The sequence below is a fragment of the Neovison vison genome, chromosome 2 (assembly GCF_020171115.1).
Source record: "Neovison vison isolate M4711 chromosome 2, ASM_NN_V1, whole genome shotgun sequence".
NCBI lineage: Eukaryota > Metazoa > Chordata > Mammalia > Carnivora > Mustelidae > Neogale > Neogale vison.
This window is the reverse complement of record NC_058092.1, coordinates 94,155,221-94,181,543: the sequence shown is the minus strand read 5'-3', so window position 1 is coordinate 94,181,543 and position 26,323 is coordinate 94,155,221. Positions and strand designations below refer to the sequence as shown.

Sequence of the window (26,323 nt, the reverse complement as noted above, 5' to 3'; positions counted from 1 at the left end):
CCCGGATAAGAAGAACTGTCCCCACAAACCTCCGGCTCCGAGTTCCCCTCGCAACGACTGCGATTTAAAGCGGAAGGACACTTCTCGTCCCGCCTTCCCTGAAACGAACCGGTGCCGGGCGGGGAGGCACGTTGGCCCAATCACCTCGGCGGGAACTAAGACCAACCAATAGGAAACAGGTACAGGAGGGCGGGCTGAAGGGGTTGCGGGCGCACGCGCAATTGGGAGCAGGGCCTCGATTCCGAGGTGGTGTGGGCGCGTTGGGTGTTGGTGGACTCGTGTTGGCCCTCGAAAACCCCGCGTAGCCGCTGCCGCCCTCTCCTTCCCTCGCCATGTTCCTCACTCGGTCTGAGTACGACAGGTCTGTGCGTCTGGGGGAAATGGTGTCGGGGTTGTGGGTGGCCAGGACTGGGGCCCGGTCCCGACCTGGGTTCTGCCGTGTCATGGGGCGCCCCAGGATCCCGAGTCTGGCCCGGCCTGGGGATCTCTTGCCCTCCCTAGCTCCCGCAGTGATTCTCCAAGCTAGACGCTCGCCAGGTCCTACCGCTGCGTCACTGCTGGGTCCTGACTCGGTGACTCGTGCGGAAGCGAGAAGCTCCGTTTTGTGCTTGGGGAAGAAGATTGAGGGGGCCGGGACTCCGACCTTTAACCCGGAGAAGTCCAGGGGTCACCCTCTCCCCTGTTCATCATTTCGTGAGGCGTTATGACTGCTTTTTTAGAAAATGTGAGCGTGTTGCCTGGAAGAAAAAGCAACTGGAGATTCTTTAATGGTTTTCATAATTTCAGCTCCCCTTTCCTTTAGGGTAACAACCTCGTTTTCCGTTTCTTAGTCGTGGAAATAGAGCAGCCTTTTCTTTGATTGAGATGGAGGAGGGCATGCTGGGATGTATACTTTTTGCAGAAGCGCCAAGACGTTCTCAGTTTTGCACAGGTAGAATGTGGAGTCTGATTTTACAGGAACTGGAATTCAGAGTGCTTCTCAGAAGTTTCCTCATCACGGTGATTCCACTAGCTTTTCTCATTCTTTAAGAAGCTTGTAGCAAGTCTGTGTTAAGGCCAGATCTGTTTTCGAAATTAAGGTTCTGAGATTTTTTTTTTTTTTTTTAAACACACTTTTCAGGGGTTGGGAATGCTGCGTAATACTAAATTGTACATATTTATGCAGTAGGCATTTTTACTTTCAGTTTCTGCTTTGGTCAGTTAGGTTTTCACATAACTATAAAAGTTTTGGGGCTCCTGGGTGGCTGTTAGTTAATCGACTGCTTTCCGCTGGGGTCAGGATCCCAGGAGAGCACCACATCGGGCTCCTTGCTCCTTGCTCAGCGGGGAGCCTGCTTCTCCCTCCCTCTTTTTCCTGCTTGTGCTCAATTTCTCTCTGTCAAGTAAATAAATAAAATATTTTTTAAAAAACTATAAAAGTTTTGTGTTTGTGTTTTAAGCTAGGAAAGGCAGATTTTTCTTTCCTCCTAGGTGCTTAGAAGCTGCATTTCTATAAAATCTTTAAAAAAAAAAAAAAAGAAGCTGCATTTCTTTGTCAAAGTATACTTTGACCCTGTCAAAAGTTTTATCGCTTGGAACTACCATTTCTTTTCTTTTCACCTTTCTACTGACTTTTATAATTTACATGTGAAGTTTTATTTATTTTTTAAAGATTTTATTTACTTATTTGACAGAGAGAGAGCACAAGTAGGCAGAGCAGCAGGCAGAGGGAGGGGGAGAAGCAGGCTTCCTGACAAACAGAGAGCCCGATGTGGAACTGGATCCCAAGACCGTGGGATCATGACTTGAGCTGAAGGCAGATGCCTAACTGACTGAGCCATCCAGGCTTCCCATATGTGAAGTTTTAAAACTGACAACTTTTCCTACTGTCGTATAAAATAACTATTAGTATTAATCTTCCCAAGCATTAAGAAGAATCATCTTTGGGGCGCGTGGGTGGCTCAGTGGATTAAAGCCTCTGCCTTTGGCTCAGGTCATGATCTCAGAGTCCTGGGATCCAGCCCCGCATCGGGCTCTCTGCTCAGCAGTGAGCCTGCTTCCCCCTCTCTCTGCCTGCCTCTCTGCCTACTTGTGATCTCTCTCTCTGTCAAATAAATAAATAAAATCTTAAAAAAAAAAAAAAAAGAATCATCTTTGGGTAATAGAATTTTGAGTTGGGGTGTGTATGATAAAAATTGTTTTTCTTATCAAAAGGCCTTTACTAAGGTTTTGTGATCCTTAGCATCTTCAGCGACTGCTTTGTGTTACTCATTTTTGTATCGTCCCAAGAACGCCTAAAGCACAGCTTTTTTACATTCACTTATCTGATACACTTGAATGCTTGCTGTATACAAGGCGCTGTTTTCTAGTTGCTGGCCATACAGCAGTGAACAATATCAAGATCCTTGCTCTTGTATGGGAGACTGTCTTTTAAAGAACTGTTTACAAAAATAACTGTAGTGTGAGTCAGAAGTGTAGTCATGTCATAGAGAAATTCAAATCAAGTACTAAGTTCTATTGAGGGAGATTGCATTCAATATTAGGGATCATTGAAAACTTTAAAAAGGAGCTGATATTTACAGTGAGGCTTGAGAAAGAGTAAGATTTTAATAAATATAGGGGCGCCTGGGTGGCTCAGTGGGTTAAGCCGCTGCCTTCAGCTTGGGTCATGATCTCAGAGTCCTGGGATCGAGCCCCGCGTCGGGCTCTCTGCTCAGCGAGGAGCCTGCTTCCTCCTCTCTCTCTCTCTGCCTGCCTCTCTGCCTACTTGTGATCTCTGTCAAGTAAATAAATAAAATCTTTTAAAAAAAAAGATTTTAATAAATACAGACTGTGAGAGTCAATAGTTTTGAGGCCAAGAATGTAGGATGAACAAAGGAGGGACAATGGGAAAGCACTGCACGTTTGGGAAAATTCTGTTCTGTACGGCATATATGATGTATGCATGGGAATGGTGAACTATGGAAAAAACAGGTTGTTGCTAGATATTGACTGGTTTTTTATGTGTGGTTAAGGAGTTTGGGTCTTACTCTTTAGGCAACCATGTGCTACTATTTTCACTTTAAGAAGTTATAGAATCATAATTGTGTTTTGCAGAGATTATCTGACTGGAATAGAGGAAAGAGTGAGTCAATACCAGTTAGAAGGCTATTGTAATAGGTGAAAGATAATGAGGGCGTTGAGAATGACAGAAGAGTGTTGAGTTACTATGTGGGAGGAATTGATGTAACTTGGCATATTGTTAATATGGGAGATGGGAAGAAATGAGTCAGATGATTCAGAACTTTCTAGCTAGGGAAACTGGGAGATTGGAGATGTTTTAAAATAAAAATGAAATAGGAATGGCAGGAGATGGAGCTGATTTTGCAAGGATGGCTGGATTTAAAGAGATAATTCAGGTTGGTGAGTGTTCAGTGCTAATAGGATATCCAGGTAAAAATGCTTAGGAGGCATTTAAATTAGCCAGGGAAGTGTCCAAACTAGTAATAGATTTGAAAGTAGTTGGTGCTTAGTGTAAATGAAATAACCCCGGGAAACAGTAAAGTTTGAGTAGAGGGCCAAGAGCAGAGTACATGTTAGGATGTAGTAATACCTCACTAGAATGAAGTGCTTGAATTGGAGTGAAAATAACTGCTTTTGCATAGTACTTTACACATTACAAAGTTCTTTCCTACTCCATGCAATTCAGTATTACCTGTGACAGGGCCAGCATAGGTTTTGGTTTTGGTTTTGGTTTTTCATTTGAGTTAAAGCTAGTTGCAGAAATAAAACTTAATTCCAGGACTTCTGTCCTCACTTTTCACTCAGTGATTTTTAAAAATTGTTCCTGGGGCGCCAGGGTGGCTCATTTTTTTTTTTTTTTTAAAGATTTTATTTATTCATCTGACAGAGAGAGATCACAAGTAGGCAGAGAGGCAGGCAGAGAGAGAGAGAGGAGGAAGCAGGCTCCCTGCTGAGCAGAGAGCCCGATGCGGGACTCGATCCCAGGACCCTGAGATCATGACCTGAGCTGAAGGCAGTGGCTTAACCCACTGAGCCACCCAGGCGCCCCCAGGGTGGCTCATTTAATTAAGCATCTGACCAGGCTCAGGTCATCATCTCAGGGCTCTGGGATTGAGTCCTGAGTCAGTTCTTCCTCTCAACATGGAGGAGTCTGCTTGTTCCTTTCTTCTCCCTCTCCCTTTGGTCCTCCCTCTGCTCATGCTCTCTTTCTCTCTCTAAAAAATAAAATTAAAAAAAAAAAGTTGTTCTTTACAGTTCATAACTTTTTTTTTTTTTAAGATTTTATTTATTCATTTGATGGAGAGAGAGCACAGGCAGGGGGAGCGTCAGGCAGAGGGAAGAGGGGGAAGCAGCTCTGGAGCCCCATGTGGGGCTGGATGTGGGGCCGGATGCCAGGACCCTGGGATCGTGACCTGAGCCAAAGGCAAATGCTTAACTGACCAAACCACCCAGGCGCCCCGAGTTCTGGACTTTTTAAATGACTTCTGGGGCAAGGGGGATGCTGGGATTGTGGGATTCTCCTTTAGCTTCTAATTTAACCCAGACTAATAATTCCCAGAGGCAGTATAGTGGAATAGTTAAAAGCTTGGACTCTAGTCACATTGCCTAAATTCTCAGTCCACTTCTGCTTTTTTTTTTTTTTTTTTTTTTAAAGATTTATTTATTTATTTGACAGAGAGATCGCAAGTAGGCAGGGAAGCAGGCTCCCTGCAGAGCAGAGAGCCCGGTGCAGGGCTCCATCCCAGGACCCTGGGACCATGACCTGAGCTGAAGGCAGAGGCTTTAACCCACTGAGCCACCCAGGCACCCCCCCCCTTTTTTTTAAAAGATTTTTATTTATTTATTTGACTGAGATCACAAGTAGGCAGAGCAGCAGGCGGGGGGGGGGGGGGGGGGAGGGGGGGGAGGGAGGGGGCAGGCACCCCGCTGAGCATAGAGCTCGATCCTAGGACCTTGAGATCAGGACTTGAGCCGAAGGCAGAGGCTTAACCCATTGAGCTACCCAGGCACCCCTACCTCTGCCTCTTATATGCTGAGTGACTTTGGGCAAATTACTTAACCTCCATGTCTCAATTGTGAGATAGTATCTATCTTAAAATTCTACTTCATAGGATTATTTTGAGGATTAAATAAGTTAAGTCATTTAGAGGTTTATAACCATGCCAGGCATGTAGTAGATATCCAGTAAACGTCAACTTAAATTATTACCTGTTTTATATTTGGGGACATATATAAATATTTTAAAGAAAGTTTTTGCTAAAACAAATTTGAAAATGCTGTATTGTATATCATATCACATGTTATAAAATCCAAACTCCATAAACCAAGGATCATAACTCTTTCAATTCATTTATTCAAGTATTTTTGTATTATCCATTGTGTGCTGAAAACTTTTATAGCTAAGACCATGGCTGATGCCTCTTCTCCATCGTGATTTCCAAAAGGATAGAGCGAAAAAAGGTGGGGAAGTGTTTGGGAGAAAAAAGAAATCTGGCATATAATTGGTATAAATATGTATGGAATAAATAAACTAGCTTAGGCTTTAGTAACTGCACGGATCTCAGTCTGTTAAGATACCAGTCCTGATTCATACAAATAAATAGGGAAATGTACCTATAACTGACTTTTACTAAAAAGTAAGATATTAACAGCAAATGTATGTAATGGGAAGAGGATAAGGATAAATGCTTATTTTCTTGGGAATTGCCTGGTAGTTTTGGGGCATGAATTTGCTGAAGGAATTGCAGATTGATTCAGGGTTGAGGCAGAAGGTCACCTGTTCTCATTTGATCAGTTTGAAGTCTCTGGGAGTAGGACAGAAGTATTCCATACATAGGTTCCATTTTCTTGAAAAGCTGTTAATGTACAAAAAAATAGCTACCAAAAAAAAATAGCTACAGTTTGTTGTGGGCAAAGGAGAATAATGACAATATGCACACCTTGTAACCATTTGAGCTAGATGTCAAGGAATTTGAGTTTCATACGTCTATGCTTATTTTTTCTGACAATTTTTAATCCTTTTTTAAATTATAGGGGCGTGAATACTTTTTCTCCTGAAGGAAGATTATTTCAAGTGGAATATGCCATTGAAGCTATCAAGGTATAGTATCAAGTGGCAAGTTTTTGAAAATCCATGGCAACCTAATGCTTTGCTGGCAGAACATTTGGAATAAATGTGTTTTAGCTATTTTTTTAGAAAACATTCTTTATCTCCCTCTAACCAAATACTAATGATTTTATTTTTGATATTTTAAAAAGATTTTGTTTATTTATTAAAGAGAGAGCACACACACAAGGTAGGGGAAGGGCAGAGGAAGAGGGAGGAGCAGACTCCCCACTGAGCAGGGAGCCCTATAATGGGGCTTGATCCCAGGACCCTGAGATCATGACCTGAGCCACCCTGGCACCCCTACTAACCATTTTAATAGCAATTTCCATCTCATCCCTAAAACCTTTTGAACAGGTAACTGCTTCATAATTATGTAGCTTTTTCTCAGTGGGGCTGAGACACATGCTTGTGTTCATAATCTTCTTGGCTATAAAGAGAAGAGTATAGAAGTCTAGAGTTAGGTCCTGGGAGACACTTTGAACAAATCCTTTGATCACCTGTGTTCTTATTAGTCAAGTGGATTTGTATGGGGCACTTTTAGGACTAAATAAAAGATGTGTCTTGTTGTCTAGTAACAAAATCAAATAGTTCCAACCAGTGTTAAGAAAATTAGTAAGTAAGCTGTCTGTACTTAGAAAAGTTAGTTATCACATGGGATGTGCCTTTGTTGAATTATGGATAATCTAAATTCTGATACAGATTGTCCAGGGTAAGGTCCAGCGTCAGTATTTTTAAGGACTCCATCAGTGATTCTGATATCTAGCAGGTGTCTAGTCCAGCCCTTTACCCTGTGCTTCAATCACTTCGCATCTCCAAATAGTCTCGATTTGTAGAGTTCTAGTGATAGAACATTTAAACACAAGATGGCTCATTCTGTTAGAAAACAGTTCATAATGGTTAAGAAATTTACCCTTGTATTGAATGAAGAGTCTAGCTTCCTGAAGTTTCCTTCATTTTGCCCTAGTCTTGCCCTTGAACCATACAGAATGTTGAAACCTCCAAAGACAGTTCCTTGAATAATTGAAGAGAGCTACTGTGTTTCTCTCTAAGTTACCTGTTTTAGAAAGTGTGTATGGTTGTATGAGAGTCTGGAAAAGGGCAAAAGATATTTCGATTAGTTGAAGACATAGAAATAAAAGTGGATGCACTATGATAGATGGTGGGACAGAAAATGGTGGGCCAGCTACAAGTGCCTGTCCCTGTTTCTGATCATGTTTGCCCTATATTGAAACCATACAGTACTGTGAAATATGAAATCATCATAATTCCAAGCTGTAGCATTTATTTTGAGCCTCTAAAGACAACATTCCCACCCAGATGTGCAAACCAAGAATAATCCTCAGGTTTTTAGGGTTTCTCTTTTAAGCTCCCTACTGCTAGTGATTTCCAGATTGCTTAAAGATAATTAGATGGCATCCGATCTCTAGCCCTCTGTTGGACTAAAATAGAAATAGCCATGTGGCCCTTAATAGATGTGACTTACTTAACCTGTGTGAAAATTCAGGCTCTTTGGTATTTAAACAACCTGGTTGTTGCCTTGACAACTTATGAGTTGCCAGTGAGAAAGCAATTTGATAACCTTAAGTATTCAGCAGTATGAAAGGAGCTAGAGAAATGACTAAGAATGGCTGAGAAGTAGAAATTGTCGTTGGAGGTACTATATGGATGGCATGGGTGAGATACAGCCAGCAAAAGTGGAAAAAATTGCCTTAGTAGGTTTTGTGAGGGAAGGAAGGATGATCTGTGGCAGTATCAAAATTACCGTATTATACGGAGCATCTGATCATTGGTCACTATGAGTTGTTCTTAAAAAAGTACTACATAGAATCAGTTCAAATGTTCTCTCACTCCCTTCGTTTTCCTCATCCCCACCAAGGGGCAGGATGAAATTTGGGCAAAACTGTAATACCGAAACATCTGGGGGTAAATGTTAAAAAAGAATCTTGATTTTGATATATTTTATAAAGTAGACTGTCTTGAAAGTATTAACCCTTTCTTGGAGCGGATGCTTAGGAAGTTATTTAAGTTGGAGGCCGAATTGAATAGGTTGAGAATTTATCCTCGTAATATGATAATGATTCATCCACAAAATAATTATAGTACCCAGGGACTACTAACATTTTTTGACCACATAATTCTTTGTTCGGGGACCATCCTGTACAAGGTAGAATGTTCAGCAGAATCCCTGTCCTCTACCATTAGATGCCATTAGCACTCACATTTCCAGCTGTGACAACTAAAAATGTCTCCAGACTTTGCCCTCCAGACAGATGTCCTCTAGACATGGTAAAATGGGCCCACAGTTGAGAGCAACTCTGCTAGATATAATTTGAAAGTAGGTATGAATACTGTCCTGCTCTGTTCAGTTGGAGACAAAAGAGCATTATACAGGACATAAATCAACTAGAGAGCAATTAAGTGCCACATAAAATTCTCTGATAATATTTTCGGATTAAAAATTTAACTTAAGGCATACCTGTATGTAGTTTTAGAGTCGAAAGATAAAAAGATTATATAAACTCCGTAACAAAAACAGCAATCCCTGAGGACTGCCCCCTTTACCTTCAGCTTCCTTGAGGCAACACTTTGAAGTCTTTCCGCTGATAATTTTCTTGGCATTTACTTCTGTATTTCTAGCACAGACTCACATATTTTGTTTTGTTTTGCTGAGGCATTATCCACAGACAGGAGAATGAAGATTTCTGCACCTAGTGACACACATAGAGAAACAGACACCCCCCCCCACACACACAATTTCCTTCCGGGGTGGTGGTAAGGCAACCCACTCTATATCATATATATCATAATCTTGTGAGATCATTAGTCAACATTTATATCAGTATTACTATGTAAATGCTGCTCACAGCTGAGCCATTTTTCCATTTCTCCACAGTTTTTTCCTGAGAGTGGAGAATTCTTTTTTAAAAAATTTGCTTAATTTAATATATGCATATCATAAAATCATCCCTAAAATCTCTCTAGGTAATATATATCTTCTCAAAACATCCAGGCACATTAAATATCCTATTAAAGATTTTTAAATAGGGGTGCCTGGGTGGCTCAATTAGTTAAGCATCCATCTCTTGATTTCAGCTCAGGTCATGATCTCAGGGTGGTGGGATCAAGCCCCAAGTCAGGCTTTGCATTCAGCGGTGAGTCTGCTTGAGATTCTCTCCCTCTGCACCTCCTCCTCCTTGCTGTGCACTCTCTCTCTCAAATAAATAAATAAATCTTTAAAAAAAGATTCTTTTTTTTTTTTTAAAGATTTTATTTATTTATTTGACAGAGAGAAATCACAAGTAGTCGGAGAGGCAGGCAGAGAGAGAGAGAGGGAAGCAGGCTCCCTACTGAGCAGAGAGCCTGATGCGGGACTCGATCCCAGGACCCTGAGACCATGACCTGAGCCGAAGGCAGTGGCTTAACCCACTGAGCCACCCAGGCGTCCCTAAAAAAAGATTCTTAAAAAATCTTTGAGCCTTCTCACCTGCTCCAGTCTGGACCAGTTCTCTGAGCATATTGCATAGCTGTATACTCAGGATATTCTGTCAACATCATCCTGGGGATTCCTTGTTTTGCTGTTTTTTTTTTTTTTTTAAGATTTTATTTATTTATTTGGCAGAGATCACAAGTAGGCAGAGAGGCAAGCAGAGAGAGAGGGGGAAGCAGGCTCCCTGCCGAGCAGAGAGCCCGATGTAGGACTCGATCCCAGCACCCTGAGACCATGACCTGAGCCGAAGACAGAGGCTTAACCCACTGAGCCACCCAGGTGCCCTATATTCCTTTCTTTAAGGATTTTTTTGAAAGATTATATATTTATTTGAGAGAGAGGGATAGAGAGTGAGCAGGGGGAGAGGGAGAGAATCTCAAGCAGACTCCCTGCTGAGTGTGGAGCCTGAGGCAGGGCTCACTCCCATGTGCTAAGTTCCTGACCTGAGCTGAAATCAAGGAGTCAAGACACTTAACTGACTGAGCCACCCAGGCACCCCAAAGATTTTATTTTAAAAAATTATATTTATTTATTTGAGAGAGAGTGTGTGTGTGCACTAGTGGGGGAGGGGGAAGGGCAGAGGGGGAGGGAGAAGCAGACTCCCCCACTGAGCAGGGATCCCAACATGGGGCTCAGTCCCAGCACCCAAATTTCAGGACCCGAGCCAAAGGCAGACTTAACCAACTGAGCCACCCAGGCACCCCAAGGATTTTTAAGGGTTTTTTTTTTTTGTTTTGTTTTTTAATTTTTCCCTTCTTGGGCTGGTTAGATTCTTTCTTTCCTCCCTCCCTTCCTCCCTTTCTATTTATTTAATCCCTACTTGAACTCACAACCTTGAGATCAGGAGTTGAACTCACAGGGCTTGAACTCACAACCTTGAGATCAGGAGTTGTATGCACTTCCAGCTGGGCCAGCCAGGTGCCCCGAACTGGTTAGATTTTTTAGAGCTGTGTTTTTCAAGCTGCAAGTGTTGACCCGTTAGTGGTCATGGAAGTCAATTTAGTAGTTTGTGGAAGCATTTCTTTTTGAGTGGAATAGAACAGGAGATATCAGAATGCCTTGCTCATAGTTCTGGTGAGTGTTTCGGTTTTTTCCATGTTGTTTCTGTTATATTTATTTGTATCCTTTTGTGTGTTTTGATCATGATACGAAATGTATTTCTTAATGTAGATTTTGTAGATTTCAAAAAGTTTGAAAACCACTGCCCTAGAGAAAACTGCCCCTTCTCATTTCATGCCTAAAGGGTTTCAGCTACTAGCTTTTGAGAGCCAAAGGGGGAAAGAACGCTGAGGTTCTTAATATTAAGCTTGTCAATTTTTACTTAATGCCCCTGTTCCCGCTCTAGTGTCCTGTTTTTGACTGTGCTTAGTGTCCTGCAATCCAAAGACCACCCTGTTTTACACTCTCCAGAGTCTTCTACAGGAGTTGGGGTGGAGGCCATCTTCCAGCTTTATAGCATAGGGGAGGGGATCTGGAAATCTGTTTCTTAGGTAGGCATGGAACTGATGCTGCAGTTTTTAGTTCCTCTGATTCTATTTCCACAGGTCCTTGTTACCACTGTTTCCTTTTGGGGGGTTTCTGTGATACAAATTAGGTTTTTTCTTGATTTTCTTTACTACTGATTTAGGATTCAGAATTCTCAGGTCTGCTCAGTAAATTATCACCAACCAATCTTTTTTTGAAATTTTGTTGCTATGTCTTTGCCCATTTTCTTTGTCCTAGTATATTTTTTGTGCATCCTTCACCCCCACCATCCTTTAATCTTGTACTCTTGCCAGGCTGGGGGAAGGAGTAGAGCTTATGTGTGTTTTCAGTCTACAACTTTAACTAGAAGTATGAACGCTCATTTTTTTTTTTTTTACAAAAAATTCTTTAACAGTTCATCTCCTATAGTTATGTATATAAACACCAATTAAGAAAATACATAATGGGCGCCTGGGTGGCTCAGTCAGTTTAAGCATCTGTCTTCGGCTCAGGTCATGATCTAAGGGTCCTGGGATCCAGCCCCATACTGGGCTTCCTGCTCAGCGGGGAGCCTGCTTCTCCCTCTCCCTCTCCTGCTCCCCCTGCTTGTGTTCTCTCTCTGTGTGTCAAATAAGTAAATAAAAAAATCTTTTAAAAACTGAATGAAATCTTAAAAGAACAGTGAACTTGAAAAAAAAAGAAAATATGTAGTAAAAAGCTGCTATATACATTTAAAAACAGTTAAAAAGGACTTTATGTATTTGAAAAACAATACATCTATGTATGAGACATGATCAGTGTGCAGACATATTAAACGTGTTATGCATATTGATTCATGGAATTCTTTGGACTCCTTTGCAATAACAGGTTCCAGGAGTCTGATGATTGCACTGGCAGGGAATGCTTTGTAGAACTAACTAAATAATAATGGTAAATCAGAGGAAAGAGCGCATTTAGTCATCGAAGGCTTTATAAATGGTGGGTGGAATTTGGATAGGCAGAAGATTGTATTCCAAGAGAGAGAAGGCATGAGCAGAGTTGCGAAGGTAGTAGGAGATGATATGGCATGAGAAAATGGGTTGGGTTATACCTGGTGGATTTTGTTGAAGAATAATGAACGATAAAGTTGAGGGGGAGGGGCGCCTGGGTGGCTCAGTGGGTTAAGCTTCTGTGTTCGGCTCTGGTCATGATCTCAGGATCCTGGGCTCTCTGCTCACTGGGGAGTCTGCTTCCCCCTCTTTCTCTGCCTGCCTCTCTGCCTACTTGTGATCTCTCTCTGTCAAATAAATAAATAAAATCTCCAAAAAGAAAAAAAAAGTTGGGAGAGAAAAGTGAGATTAGGTTTTGAGGGCTGTGGAAGCTTATGTGGAATTTATGTTACAGGCAATATAGGGAGATGTTAATTCTTCAGAGAAGAAGTATAATGAAAAGAGCATTTTATTAAATCAGTCAGGCCATAACATGAAATATACATTAAGAGACAGATTAAGTTGGGGAGCCTAGGTAGGAGGCTATTGAAGTAATCCTGGCATAGAAGAAGAATGACTAAATTTGTTACTCCTTTATTATATGCCAGACACCATTTTAAGCCTTTTATATATTAATACATTTACTCTTCTTGATGTGTTTTACAGATAAAGAAATAGACATAGAGGGATGGTGATTAGGATGGTGTCATGGAGATGGGAGATGAAATTATCTATATTGTGAACTGCTAGTGACCTCAAAAGATTACTATTTTTACATTGGTGGTGGTATTTGTGTTTCTTCTTCTTCTCTCTTTCTTTCTTTCTTTCTTTTTTTTTTTTTCTTTTTTTAAGTACATTACTTTTCTGGAGGTTATGTTGTACATTTGAGGAATACTACCTTTTGGGATAGGTCAAGATAGAGCTGGAAAGAAAAATATTAGAATTTTACTACTTTTTCCCCACTATGTTTAGAACTTTAGAATCTGCTCCTTCAAAATACTGGCATTAAAGTTGATAATTTTCCAGATGTTTTTAAGAACTTGGTGACCTTTCTCTTTAGAAGAACAAAATTCTATAAATCAGTGCTCTCACCATTGATAGAAATAGTACATTACTTATTAGCGTGCTGCTTATTCTCTGCATACTAGATATAGCTAATTGAAGCTTTTATCTTGTAAAGTTATTCAGAGAGATTCCTGGTGAGTATGTGAGACGGTTCTTTGACCTGTATGTGATAACGGAATGCGTTTCTTTTCAGCTTGGTTCTACAGCCATTGGGATCCAGACATCAGAGGGTGTGTGCCTAGCTGTGGAGAAGAGAATTACCTCCCCACTCATGGAGCCAAGCAGCATTGAGAAAATTGTAGAGATTGATGCTCACATAGGTAAGCAGTAAGGGAAAGCTGATCTGTAGGATCTGGCTTGGGTTAATTAGTTGTCTTTGGTGTTCCAAGGGAGATGTATTAGATGAACATCTTATCTCCTTGTTAACTATTATTTTTCAGATAGTAGGCCAGTGTGCATAATATAAGAGTAGGAAGCAGTTGTAGAGCTCACTTACTCCCAGAATTAAGTCAGGGAGCCTTCAAATTTAGACTTGGCAAATGTGATAGTTGTTAAACTATGTCAAGGTTTGAATCACAGGCCAGGTCCTTATGAGATGGTTGGGTCTTCAGTGTTGCATAATGTTAGTCCTGGTAAGAAACCACCAGGAGCAGAAAATTATGTGGAAAACTAGAGGTCTCTGCTGAAAAGAGGAATTCTTAAAGATCTTTGGGGTGACTGAGGTTCAGAGAGCATAAAATATTAGACTGAACAGATCAGTTCTCTTCCTCTGTTTTGAGATTTATCTTTTTACTCCCTGCCACCCCCTACTCCCCCACCCACACCCCAGCACTAATTTTCTTGGTGTCTGTTTAAATTCCCCTGCCTTAGCTTCTGGCATCACTGTAGCATTACAGGGTGAGTAGTTTTGATTATTTATAGCATGGCATTTTAGTTGGCTGTCCAGATTTTCTTAACCTACTAGTCATCTTATTAATGAAACATCAGTAAAATAGTGACTTGAAGGCCTCAGAACCAAATGCCATGGTGATTCTGGGAGCTCCAGATTATTTCTTTCACAGAGAAACAGATTTAGTCTTTTAAGATTAGAACACTGTGGCTACTTTACTTCAGGTCACTTGTCTTTTGGAGATAGATCAGTGTCACTTCATTCAGCAAATTGAGAACCTAACTATGTGCCAGATATACATTAGTCAGCAGGGATACAGAGAGAAATGAGACTTAGTCCTTGTCTTTCAGAAGCGTACAACCTAATAGTGGAGGTAAACATGTAAATAAGTAAATGCAACTGAGTGATATAGGTAGCATTAAGAAAGGCTGTGGTATGTGTTTAGAAGGGGTACAGAGGAGGAAATAATTAGTTTTGTCTTGGGCCAGTGGTAGTGGGTATTCAGAAAAGGATTCCGTAATGGTGAAGATTGAGCTGAGCTGAACTGCAAAAGATCAGGAAGTGTTCACCAAGTGAACAAGTGTCTGGAGATAGAAGGGAGACACTCTGGTTAGAGGGAATGGAAATGAGCAAACCCTTGATGGTGTAAAATGTGGAATACGCTGGCACAAGCAATTTGGTATGACTGGGAGGTGGACTGTAGCAAGAAGTGAGTCTGGGATCAGATAGTTGGACGTTCTTCTTACCATGCTAAAGAGCTTGAACTTGATCCTTTTGCTCTGATGAGAAAGATTTTAAACATTGAGGTAATATGATCAGATTAGTATTTTAGAAAGACCATTCTGATAGCAAGGTTGCAGGTAGAGTGAAGAGGGCTGAGACTAAATGTAAGGAGATCAGGTAAGAAATTTGCTTTAGTCCACATGAAGATGATGAGGGATTTAACCAAAAGGGTAGCCAGAGAATGGAGAAAGTAAGGATTAATGCCAGACATGCTAATTTGATAGACACTGAAAGAATTTGAGATCTAATTGGTTGTGCGGGCCAAGGAGTTTATGAGACTGACGTGCTGCCTACTGCGCTAAGGAGGCAGGTTGGGCCAAGGAGTTTAGAAGGGAACAAACTTGATTTGAGTTGGTGGTATGTCCAAGTAGATATATTAAGGGAGTCATTTGGCTTTATGGGGTTTGAAATGTAGAAGCAAGGCTTAGGCTGGAAGTGCAGATTTTTGAGTCATGGTGTATAAAGTAAAAGCCATAACCTTGGTATCTTGGACCGTTAGACAAACTTTTCTCTAGATTACTTGGTTTCTCTTTGGTCAGGGAGGTAAAAAGCTTTTGATTTTATCCTAGGGTCTTCTACTATAGGTCATAGTAAGATGGCTTTTTAAATTTTAATTTCTTCTGTTGGGATGTTACTGTTTACTTAGTTTGAAAGTGCATTGTGGTCTATAAAGAGTGCTGAAGGGATGTTTAAGGATGTAATGTGTGGAAATTCATATTCGATTGGCTGTTCTTCTCTGTCTTCTATCTTAAAAATATTGGAGTTCTATGTAATTGTGGATTGTTTTTAAAATTTATTTGTAATATAATTGTACTTGTATTCAGTACAGATAATCAAATAATTTCCCATTTTTATCTCTTGGGTATATTGCTGTGGGATTGCTAGGTGGCTGTCGTGGTTTCATTCCAGTATTTCAGTATTTCTTGAGTGGATGAAAGAGTCCTGCAAGGATTTGGCCCCTAGGTCACTATTGCTTTTACATTGCAGGTTGTGCCATGAGTGGCCTAATTGCTGATGCTAAGACTTTAATTGATAAAGCCAGAGTGGAGACACAGGTAAAATTAGCATCATCTCTCCTTTTTCCCATGATGCTTGAGTTCTTTCTTTAATGATGACATAGCTGCCTGAGCTGTATTGCTGGTTATCTGTGTTAATATCAGATGTAGCTCTTGGGAATGATTTTGGGTAGAATCCCTAGTTTATAAGTTTCTGAGGCTTGGAGTCTAGCCATCCAACCATTGAGGCTTTAAGGAAGCCCTGGCAAATAGTGCTAACAGTCTCTTGCTTCTTTTTTGATTTGCCTTATATAAAGCAAGCTTTGCACTGCATTCTGTTCCCTAATTGACTTTCTATGGGAGCACCGTAGCAGGAAGTGAATGTAGCTAAGGGATATTCTACCCCAGCTGCCTTTGGTGCTGGGCTTGTAAATAACAGCTCTCCTATTGCAAGTAATGTTATGTACCAGGTGACAAGTACTGGTCAGGAATACTGATACTCTGCTTGGAGAGTAGACCAGGAAGGAAAAAAAAACCAAAACAAAACCTGATTTGTTAACATTTTTTACACTTATTTTCAACTTTTCTGTCAGTACTTATAGAAAAGTAAGTCATTAATTTAAACACCAGTATAGTGATGACCCAGGGTCTTTGGGGGAAAGTGGCACTTAGCCGTTAGCATTCACTTTAGTGAAAAGACCAAGCTTGGTGCTGCGAGGCATTAACTCTGTTTTTCATTGGAATAATCCTCTAGTCTGTCGTTGCTTAGAGTCCTTTTGGTCAGAGTTTATTTTCAGAGCTATTTCTCTTCCTTTCATGTAGTCCCAAGCATTCAAGTTTAGTGTTATGGAAAACACAATGGAGCTGAGCATTCAGTTTGCAACCATCGTTCACAGGGATGTATGTAGTGAGATGGAGGGCTGCTTTAATGCTTCTCTTATTTAAAAGGTAGAGAGCATTTAGGGGCACGTGGGTGGCTCAGTCGGTGACGTGTTCAACTCTTGATTTCAGCTCAGGTCTTGACCTCAGGGTTGTGGGGCATCGTGCTCAGTAGGGAGTCTGCTTGAGATTTTCTCTCCCCCACTGCACGTGCTCTCGTGCTCTCGCTCTCTCTAACTCTCTCAAATAAATAAATAAATCTTTAAAAAAAAAAAAAAGAGGAGGTAGACCATGTTTTGCTCTTCTTCTAGAACCATTGGTTCACCTACAATGAGACAATGACTGTGGAGAGTGTGACTCAGGCTGTGTCTAATCTAGCTCTTCAGTTTGGAGAAGAAGATGCAGATCCAGGTGCCATGGTGAGTGTGGTGTTTGTGTCATGTTTTCTTGCTGTTCTTAGGGACCTAGGACATTTTGTCCTCTAAACAAACCTTTCCCAGTGCCTCTCACCACTTACTTCAATAGCCAGTTATCTTAATACCTCTTGTTTTTTTGGTTCTAGTCTCGTCCCTTTGGAGTAGCACTGTTATTTGGAGGAGTTGATGAGAAAGGACCCCAGCTGTAAGAATAATTTGCCATTTTTCCTGCTTCTTTTCTAGTAAAGTTAATTTTAATTTAGGATGGGGACTGGTTGTTCAAATCAACTGAGAAGATTATTGTAGAATTACAAAAATTGAAGGGCTTCTAACTCTAAAGTTCAGTGATTGTGCGCTGTTTATACTAAGGCAAATTTGGGGAGTCTATAAAGAGCTCCCCCTGTTGGCACCACTGCTAATGCTGGAAAGAATTAAAAGTAACTTGGTTACTATAGTCAGGTTGTATTTTAGAGCTTTGATTTAGAATGTTGATTTGATCCTTATCCTCAGATATTTAGAAAGGCATACGTGGGTGCCATATTTAGATCTCCTATACTGCTGAATATCTGAGGAATTTATTAATTTAAACACTTTTGAAAAGATCTGGTTTCCCCAGACACAGAATGTCTTTTGGACCCGTTCCTCAGTATTTCAGTGGTTTTCTGGCCGCAGAGCCAAGCATTTATATTCTTTAGCGAGATGTTTATTTCTTAAAATGCCACCACTGTTCAGCATTTTAATCCCCTTCTCTTGGGGGGTTTTGCAGGTTTCACATGGACCCATCTGGGACCTTTGTACAGTGTGATGCTCGAGCAATTGGCTCTGCTTCAGAGGGTGCCCAGAGCTCCTTGCAAGAAGTTTACCACAAGGTAATTGAGCATTCACAACTTTAATTTTTTTATTATTTTTTAAATCAAGGTATAATCTACATACAGTAAAATGGGCAGACCTTAAGAGTTCATTTCTAGGAGTTTGACAGTTCTATCTACCCTTATAACCACCACTTAAAACAAGATGTAGAACACTTCTCACTTCCTGAAATGTTTCTTTCTCCAGTCACCCTCTTCCTCCCTGGTAACCATGTTTACCACTAGAGATTAGGCTTGTCTGCTCTTGTCATTTTTATAAATGCAGTCATACAGTTTGTATTTTGTGTTTGCCCTTTTTTGTTCAATATACTGTTCCATTCATGTTTTTGCACTTATCGGTACTTAATGCTGAGTGGTATACCATGGTATGGATGTACCACAGCTTGTTTATCCTTTATCTTTACAGCTTTACTTAACACTTGTATTTCCTAGTCTGGCTCTGGAAGCAAGTAGGCATTTGGCACTTTTTATCTTATGGGATGAGAGGGCTTAGTTTTGGGGAATTCATTGTGTTTGAGGACTGCCATACTTATTATTCTCACGGTTCACACATCCATCAACCCCTGGTAGTTTTGATTTTATATGTAGAAAAAATTTATGTGTAGAAAAATAGGGTTTCATGGGTTTAAAACGGTACAAGAACAGATTTGCTAACCAGTGAGCTACCTTTTTAGATCATTTGGGAATTCTTATTCATAGGATATTCCCAATATTATCTTGCTTCGATTATTAAAAGAAGATAACTACATAAGTGTAGCCCTTTCTGCTTCTTCAAAGGTCACTTATATGAAAGTTGGTGGCTTTGATCTGGTTCAAAATAGGACTTTTTTTCCCCTGTGAATAAATGTATTGTACTTACTGACTATTTACTTGAATTGTAGAGATTCTTGTCATGCACTCTACTTATTAAGCGGCTTGATTTATTATTTGTTAAGTCATTTCTTCAGGGAACTATAGGGGAAATCTTTGAAGGAAAGCAGAATTATAATGGTTACACTTCTTACCCTTTTTGTTTCAAGTCTATGACATTGAAAGAAGCCATCAAGTCTTCACTCATCATCCTCAAACAAGTAATGGAGGAGAAGCTGAATGCAACTAATATAGAGGTATTTTTCTCTTCTGTTGTTTTTTATTTATATATCATCGTTCCCATTGCTGAAGTTTGAATGGATGGAGATAATCACATTTTTATATGCTTGGCCCTTTAGAAGTTATTACTATCCTTTGAATAAATGGTAACAGCAGAAGCCAGAACTGGATGAGTTAAAGACTGGAAGGGAGGTGGACAAAAAACATGGATGTCCTGCTTTCTCAAGGATTTACTGTCCACAGAATGCAGTATTAAAGGACTTTTTTGTCTTTTTAAGGATGATAAAAGACTTGAAAATACTTTCATAGACTGAGAAGAAACTAGTATATAGAAAAATGTTAAAAGAAACAAAAGCAGGAATGTCTGCGTGGCTCAGTTGGTTGAGCATCTGCCTTCAGCTCAGGTCATAGTCCCAGGGTCTTGGGATCGAGTCCCACATTGGGCTCCCTGCTCATCTTGGAGACTGCTTCTCCCTCTGCCTTCTGCTCCCCGTTTGTACACGCGCTCGCTCGTTCGCTCTCTTTTTCTCTCTCTGACAAATAAAATCTTAAAAAAAAAAAGAAAGAAACAAAAGCAGAGGTTAAATAGTGATAGAAAAGTTCTAGAAGAGGGAAGCCTTAGTACAAATGAAGGAGTTGATTTGGAAGAGTAGAACTCATTCAGGTTTATATTGAATACCCATTATATGTCCAGTATTATACTAGATGCCCAGGGATACAGACACAGAAACTCCAGTTCCCATTCAGGGTAGTATACTATGTAATCTGGGGAACATAGAGATAATAACAGCTTGTGGCACTTCTTCTATAGTAGTGATCAGAAAGTATTGCCACAAGAACATGTAACTTACACTAGGACATTAGGAAAGCTGGCTGGAAGAGGTGATGCTAAAGAAAAGAAGACAAGGGTATTATGAGAAGAGGCAACAGCTATGCACAAAGGCTCAAAGCTGTAAAATAACATTGTATAGAAAAGGAATTTTTTTTTTTTTAAGATTTATGTGTTTATTTGAGAGAGTGCTTGCTCAAGCACAAGAGAACACAGTGTGGGGAGGGGCTGAGTGAAAGGAAGAATCCCAAGTGATGCCTTGCTGAGCAGGGAGCCCAGTGATGAGGGGCTCGATCTCACAACCCTGAGACCAAGACCTGAGCCAAAACCAAGAATTGGACACTTAACATACTGAGCCATTCAGGCGCCCCTGTAAAAGAGATCTTTGAGGGTTTTCTGACTGTTGGGTGTGAGATAAATGTGAGGTAGTGAGATAGTTGGAGATGACGTGACAGTTGTGGACCAGATTCTGAGTGCCCTTATTTAGGATGCTAAAAGTAGATGGGAGGAAAAAGGAGGTATAGTGGTGAGTAAGTTTGGGCAAGTTTGCAGGTGACTTGGGAGTAAGTTAGGGTAAGTTTGCAGGTGACTTGGGAGAGAGATCCTGTATTTCCCTCGTGATTGTTTACATCATCTGCTCAGGATGGGTGAGTGCAACAGTGAAATGAAGGTGAATGGGAACTGTTTGGAAGAGTCATTATGGATAAGGAAAAAGGAAGACAGGGATGAGTAAAAGGGTTGCTGGGCTGTATTAAAATACTAATGGAGAAAAAAAAAATTTTTTTAATTAAAAATAATTTTAAAAAATCTAGTGGAGGCTGGAATCATCCAACAGATACTTATAAAAAGTCAGGATAGTAGGTACAGTATGTATGTACATTATATTTCAATTAGACAGAATTTTTAAAGGCAGTGCAGCTGTAATCACAAATCCGTAATTAAACCAATCAGCACTTAACCAGGATATTTGTCAGAAGTACTTAGCATAGACTTAGATAATGTATGTTAATCCCTGGTAGAGGATTGCTGGTTCAGGGCCTACGAATGTCTCTCCAAGAGAGCCAGCTTCCACAGGCTGCAGTGGGAGGAGCAAAATGGATGCCAAAACAGAAGCTGGCCTGAAGGTCTGAGTGGAGTTGGCGAGAGGGGTGGGAGTAGGAGGGGTTGCTCTTTGAGTGTAATGGGGAGAGGAAGGGTTTGGAGTGGAAATGGAAAAACTTACTACATAAATACTGTTTTTTTACTTTCTTAGCAGAGATTTTTAAATACTTTCTCTTGGCAACCTCTGAGATGACCCAAGTGCAGCAAATGCAGTGATACCCCTTCCTAACCCTGAGGAGGGTTTTTGTCATTTCCTTTCTAGTACTTAGTGTTTCTTGGTACTTAATGAGTTAGGGTCTTGGCATTTTTCTAAGACTATCCCCTTCCCACCTCAGAGTAATTCAGACATAGCTCTGTTGATTTCACAATGAAGGTTCTGAGGCCTGTTTGGTTCACCTGAAACTGCATAGATTTTTAGCTCATTCAGTTTCAGTGTTTCTTTGAAAAGAACATCAGAACATGAGAACATCAGAAGTGTCTCCTTCATGTTTTATCATTAACTGTTCCCTAACTATAATCCCTGACTATAGTTTTTTCACATTAAAACAAAAGGGCACTTTGACTTGTCCAGGATAATTTACTCCACCAGTACTCTTGATGTTTCTAAATCTGGCTGTCCATCAGTGTTTGGAAATGAGGCCCAGAAATCTGTAGTTTTGAAGTCTCCTTGGATGAGTGAGTCTAAGGGTCAGTCATTTGGGAGCCATTGCTCTAGAGCCCATCTGCTTCATCTCTTTTAGGGCCCTGCTCCATCAAGTTGTCCCTTGGATCCCCAGCCTTTCCTTCTCTACAAAAAAAAATTTCCAAGTGGCATCTTTTTCAGAAAATAAAACAGGGGCATCTGGGTGACTCAGTAGGTTAAGCATCTGCAGCTCAGGTCATGATCCCAGGATCCTGGGATTGAGCCCCACATTGGGCTCCCTGCTCAGTGGGGAGCCTGCTTCTCCCTCTGCCCCTCCCCTTGCTTGTGCATGAGCTCTCTCTTGTTCTCCCTCTCTCAAATAAATAGTCTTAAAAACAAAACAAAATCCACTTTCGTTAACTCCTCTACCTAGTATCTTGTCTTTAAAAAAAATCAACTTTGTTGAGATACAGTGTATATTCTGTAAAATGCAGTACTATTTAAACTTTAAATGTACTATTTTAAGTACACAGTTCAGTGAATTTTAACAAGTACATAATCTGCCACCTCAATTAAGGTATAGAACATTTCTGTCATCCCAGAAATTTTTTTATGTCCCTTTTTTAATCCATTCCTTTCTACTGATCTGCTTTTTGTCCCTATAGATTTGTTTTGGGTATTCTAGAGTTTCATATAAATGGGTCACACAGTATGCTCTTTTGTGTCTAACTTCTTTCACTCAGCATAATGACTTGAGATTCAGCCTGTGGCTGTCAGAAGTCTGTCACATTTTATTGCCAAGGGCTATTCCATTCATCCTTTTTTGTAACCTTTATTGCTAGGTCTCTTCCCAGCAGAACCTTAGGTTCATTGTGCTCACTGCTTCCCTCCATTTATTCCTCATTCGCTATCATTTGTTTCTGTTCTTAATAGTTCCCTGAGACTGCTCCTTGCTAAGATTACTCCTTTTTGTCATATTTCATGGTCACATTTTAGACCTATTATTTGACCTTTCTGAAGCAGACTTCCCAAATTTTTGACAGTTCTAAAACTAAACATTGATTATCTTTCCTGAAAACCATTTCATCTTCTTGTCTTTCTAATGCTGGTTGATGACACCATCGGTGTACCTGCCATTCATAGCAGAAACCTAGAAGATTCTGGCTTTCTCCCTTTTACCTTTACTGAATTGTTCTCTTCACTGTTTTTTGCCTACTTTTCAGTAACTCTCATATCTGTGCCCGCTCTCCATCCCTACTTCCAGTGCCTATTTTTGTTCAGGCACTCAGTTTTCTCCTGCCTTGTATATTTTCCTAACTAGTCTTCCTTCCTATAGCCTTGCCATCCTTCATTTCATTCCATTTCCCACCTCCCCCCATTGTGCTACTGAAGTTGATCTTCTAAACCATGTGTCTAGTCTTGCTTGTTCTCCACTTAAAAACATCTTTTCTGACTTCTTGTCCACAAGATGAATTCCAAGCTTCATTCATGGTGAAATGATTTACAGTTCTTAAGTCATAATGTTTAATCTGTTAGGCACCTTGCTAAGCATTTTGCATGTAATTATCTTTTTTAATTTACACAGCAACTCTCCAAGGTTGGTATTCCTATTTCCATTTTACAAAATAGGAAACTGAGTTTTGAGAGGGTAGAATCATGCCCTAAATAACAGAATTGGTAAGTGGAAGAATCAAAATTTGAACCCAACTGTGATTTGGGGTCCTATACCAAACCAGTATATACCAGTATAATACATTGTCTTTCCTACTCCTCCTCCCCATTTTATCTCACCGCATATGCAATCTCTGCTGTAGCCATTCAGAATTACTTTGTATTATAAATACATCATCTTGTTTCATGCTTTTATGCATTTATACATTCAACCTGCCCTTCTGCTCGTCCACTTTAAGACATAACTCAAGGGGGCACCTGGGTAACTCATTCGGTTAAGCATCTGACTCCTGATTTCAGCTGAGGTCATGATCTCAGGGTCATGAGATTGAGCTCCACTTTGGGCTCCCTACTCAGTCTGCTTGGATTTGTCTCTCAGTCTCTGCCCCTCCCTCCACTCGCTTGTGCAGGCACTATCCCCCCACCCCCGCCAAAGTAAAAAAAAAAAAAAAGACACACAACCTAAAAGCTGCTTCTCTTTGAAATCTTCCTTGACTTCCCCTAGGTCACTCCTTTGTGGCTCTACATATGCTTAGCTCTGTTATAACATATAACATTGAAAGTATTTGGCATCTGGCACTCTTAGTAAATAAATTTTCTTCATCTTTGCATCCCTAGTGCCTAATTCAGTTGTAACTAGTGCACAAGTGCTTAATAATTTTTTTTTTAAAGATTTTATTTATTTATTTGAGAGAGAGAGACAGTGAGAGAGAGCATGAGCGAGGAGAAGGTCAGAGAGCGAAGCAGACTCCCCATGGAGCTGGGAGCCCGATGTGGGACTCGATCCTGGGACTCCAGGATCACGCCCTGAGCCGAAGGCAGTCGTCCAACCAACTGAGCCACCCAGGCGTCCCAGTGCTTAATAATTATTAATTAGATCAGTGAAAGAAAATATGTCTTACCTATCTCATAGAGCTTGTGATTTCGTTTTGTTGGTGTTTTTTTGTTTTGGATTGGTTTGGTTTTTATAGATTTATTTATTTGAAAGAGAGAAAGTGTGTAGAGGGGATTGGAGGGAGAGGGGAGAGAGAGAGTCTTAAGCAGACTCCCAGCTGAGCAAGGCCCCCATGGGCCTTGATCCCACAACCCACAAGATCATGACCTGAAAATAATAAACATCATATAATTGGATTGTGCTAATTCTGTCAATTTTCAAATTATATTAAATATCAATAATGAATATTACAAAAAATGCTCTAGTATGTTTAATTTTAAGGTCTAAAAAAAAAGGCAACATGAGGACATGACATTTAAAACGAACAAAACAGCTTTTTGGCAAATGTGAAGTGGCACTTATTGCTCAATATTGCCCCGACACATGGGAGCTGTGTTATCAGCAGAGGTGATGGAAGTATTGGTTGTTTTAGCTAAATTTGAAACTAACCATCTTCTAACCCTGGTCTTTTATTGCTTAAATAGATTATATCTAAACTGTTGGTTATTATTATTATTATTATTTTTAAAGATTTTATTTATTTATTTGACAGAGAGAGATCACAAGTAAGCAGAGAGGCAGGCAGAGGGAGAGGGAGAAGCAGGCTGAGCAGAGAGCCCGACATGGGGCTCGATCCCAGAACCCTGAGATCATGACCCCAGCTGAAGGCAGAGGCTCAACCCACTGAGCCACCCAGGCGCCCCATAAACTGTTGGTTATTATTAATATCTGTCAATCACAACTGATTTCCTATTGTCAGTGTTAGTGGAATCCTTTCATTTTCATGGCCATTCCTTTTATTTTTTTTTAAAAAGATTTTAAAATTTGATTTAAATTTTAAATTTAAATTTAAGGAATAAAATTAAGGAATAGAGAGAGAAGCAGACTCCCTGCCTTTCAGGGATCCCTGTGCAGGGTTTGATCCCAGGACCTTGGGATCATGACCTGAGCTGAAGGCAAATGCTTAACTGCCTAAGCACCTAGGCGACCCTCATGGCCAGTCCTTTTAAAAAAACAGAACTTTGCTGTTAAGTTGCCTTATGAACAATTTTAGAGAATACAGCATACCTAATAACAATAGTTATTTAGTACTTACAATCTTCCTAGCCAGTGTTGTAAGCACTTACATATATTAACACATTTAACCTTCACAGCTTCTGTATAAGTGCTATTATTATCCCCATTTTTCAGTTGGAAATTGAAACACAGACTATCCAAGAAACAAAGATCTCACACACACCAGGTTCTCTTGCAAGTGGGTAAACACACTTTAATATATTTCTAAAGAAATCATTAATGGAAAAACGTAGTAACCCTGTGTAATTTGTTGCTGCTTTTCTGATCCTTGTTGAAGTAACTTGAAAAAATGACAATGATGCCAGGTGTTTGGTTAACTATTATGTGGTAAGTTAACCTCAAAATAGAAAATTTGGTCAATAAAAAGTTTTATTTGGGAGTCAGAGAGCTATTTTAGGAACCTACAGTGGGAAAGGATATCCCTGGGACAGCAGATCCCTTAGTTCCTAATGAACAGCGGCATCACTAACACAACTTCTCCAGACCTGGTGCTATGTGCAGAGTAATTGAGCCCAGCTCGTTAACTCTTCTCTGCTTTCTTTCCAGTTGGCCACGGTGCAGCCCGGCCAGAATTTCCACATGTTCACAAAGGAAGAACTTGAAGAGGTTATCAAGGACATTTAAAGAAGCATGAGTCTCAGAACTTCTCTGGGACAATTTCAGTTCTCCTAAATGTTTTTAACTTTTAATTTCAGCTCCTGTTCTTGGAAGATCTCCATTATATGTGCATTTTTTTTTATGATGTCTGTACATAAAGGCAGTTCTGAAATAAAGAAAAATTTAAAATTTGTTAATAGACTATTCTCTTCTAATGCAGTCTTTTGTTTGAAATGCTCATGTTAGGAGGCAAAGAGGATAGTGGTATTAATATCCCTATTCTATCAGAGTGTCTATTCTAAAAGCTAATGTCTGTCTACAACAGAATCAACTGTCTCACAAATCCCTTGGTGTTGGCAAATGAACTCAAGCTAGTCCAGCTCCTCCCAGAGATACTAATACCACTGTGAACCCATTTCAGACCTGTAGTTTCTCTTGATTAAATAGGTACTTTTGCTGCTTTTCTTATATGAAGGAGATGTTAACAAATTGACCAT

The 26,323-nt window shown here is 40.2% G+C and overlaps 1 protein-coding gene across 1 annotated transcript; it reads left to right on the top strand.

The window, feature by feature from the left end:
- The first annotated feature begins 209 nt into the window (after positions 1–209).
- Positions 210–26,019, top strand: PSMA5 (proteasome 20S subunit alpha 5). Its single transcript, XM_044238843.1, has 9 exons — positions 210–361; positions 6,016–6,082; positions 13,269–13,395; positions 15,735–15,802; positions 16,933–17,040; positions 17,184–17,242; positions 17,804–17,906; positions 18,926–19,012; positions 25,776–26,019. Exons 1-9 carry the CDS (start codon positions 333–335, stop codon positions 25,851–25,853), a joined length of 726 nt encoding a protein of 241 aa, XP_044094778.1. The 5' UTR covers positions 210–332; the 3' UTR covers positions 25,854–26,019.
- The last annotated feature ends 304 nt before the right edge of the window (positions 26,020–26,323 follow it).

Bases quoted from the DNA above. Each gene is read 5' to 3' on its own strand.
- PSMA5 (XM_044238843.1), top strand. From the start codon at position 333: ATGTTCCTCACTCGGTCTGAGTACGACAG. The intron at 17,041-17,183 runs GTGAGTGTGGTG...TTTTGGTTCTAG, and splicing joins ATGCAGATCCAGGTGCCATG to TCTCGTCCCTTTGGAGTAGC. The intron at 17,243-17,803 runs GTAAGAATAATT...GGGGTTTTGCAG, and splicing joins GATGAGAAAGGACCCCAGCT to GTTTCACATGGACCCATCTG.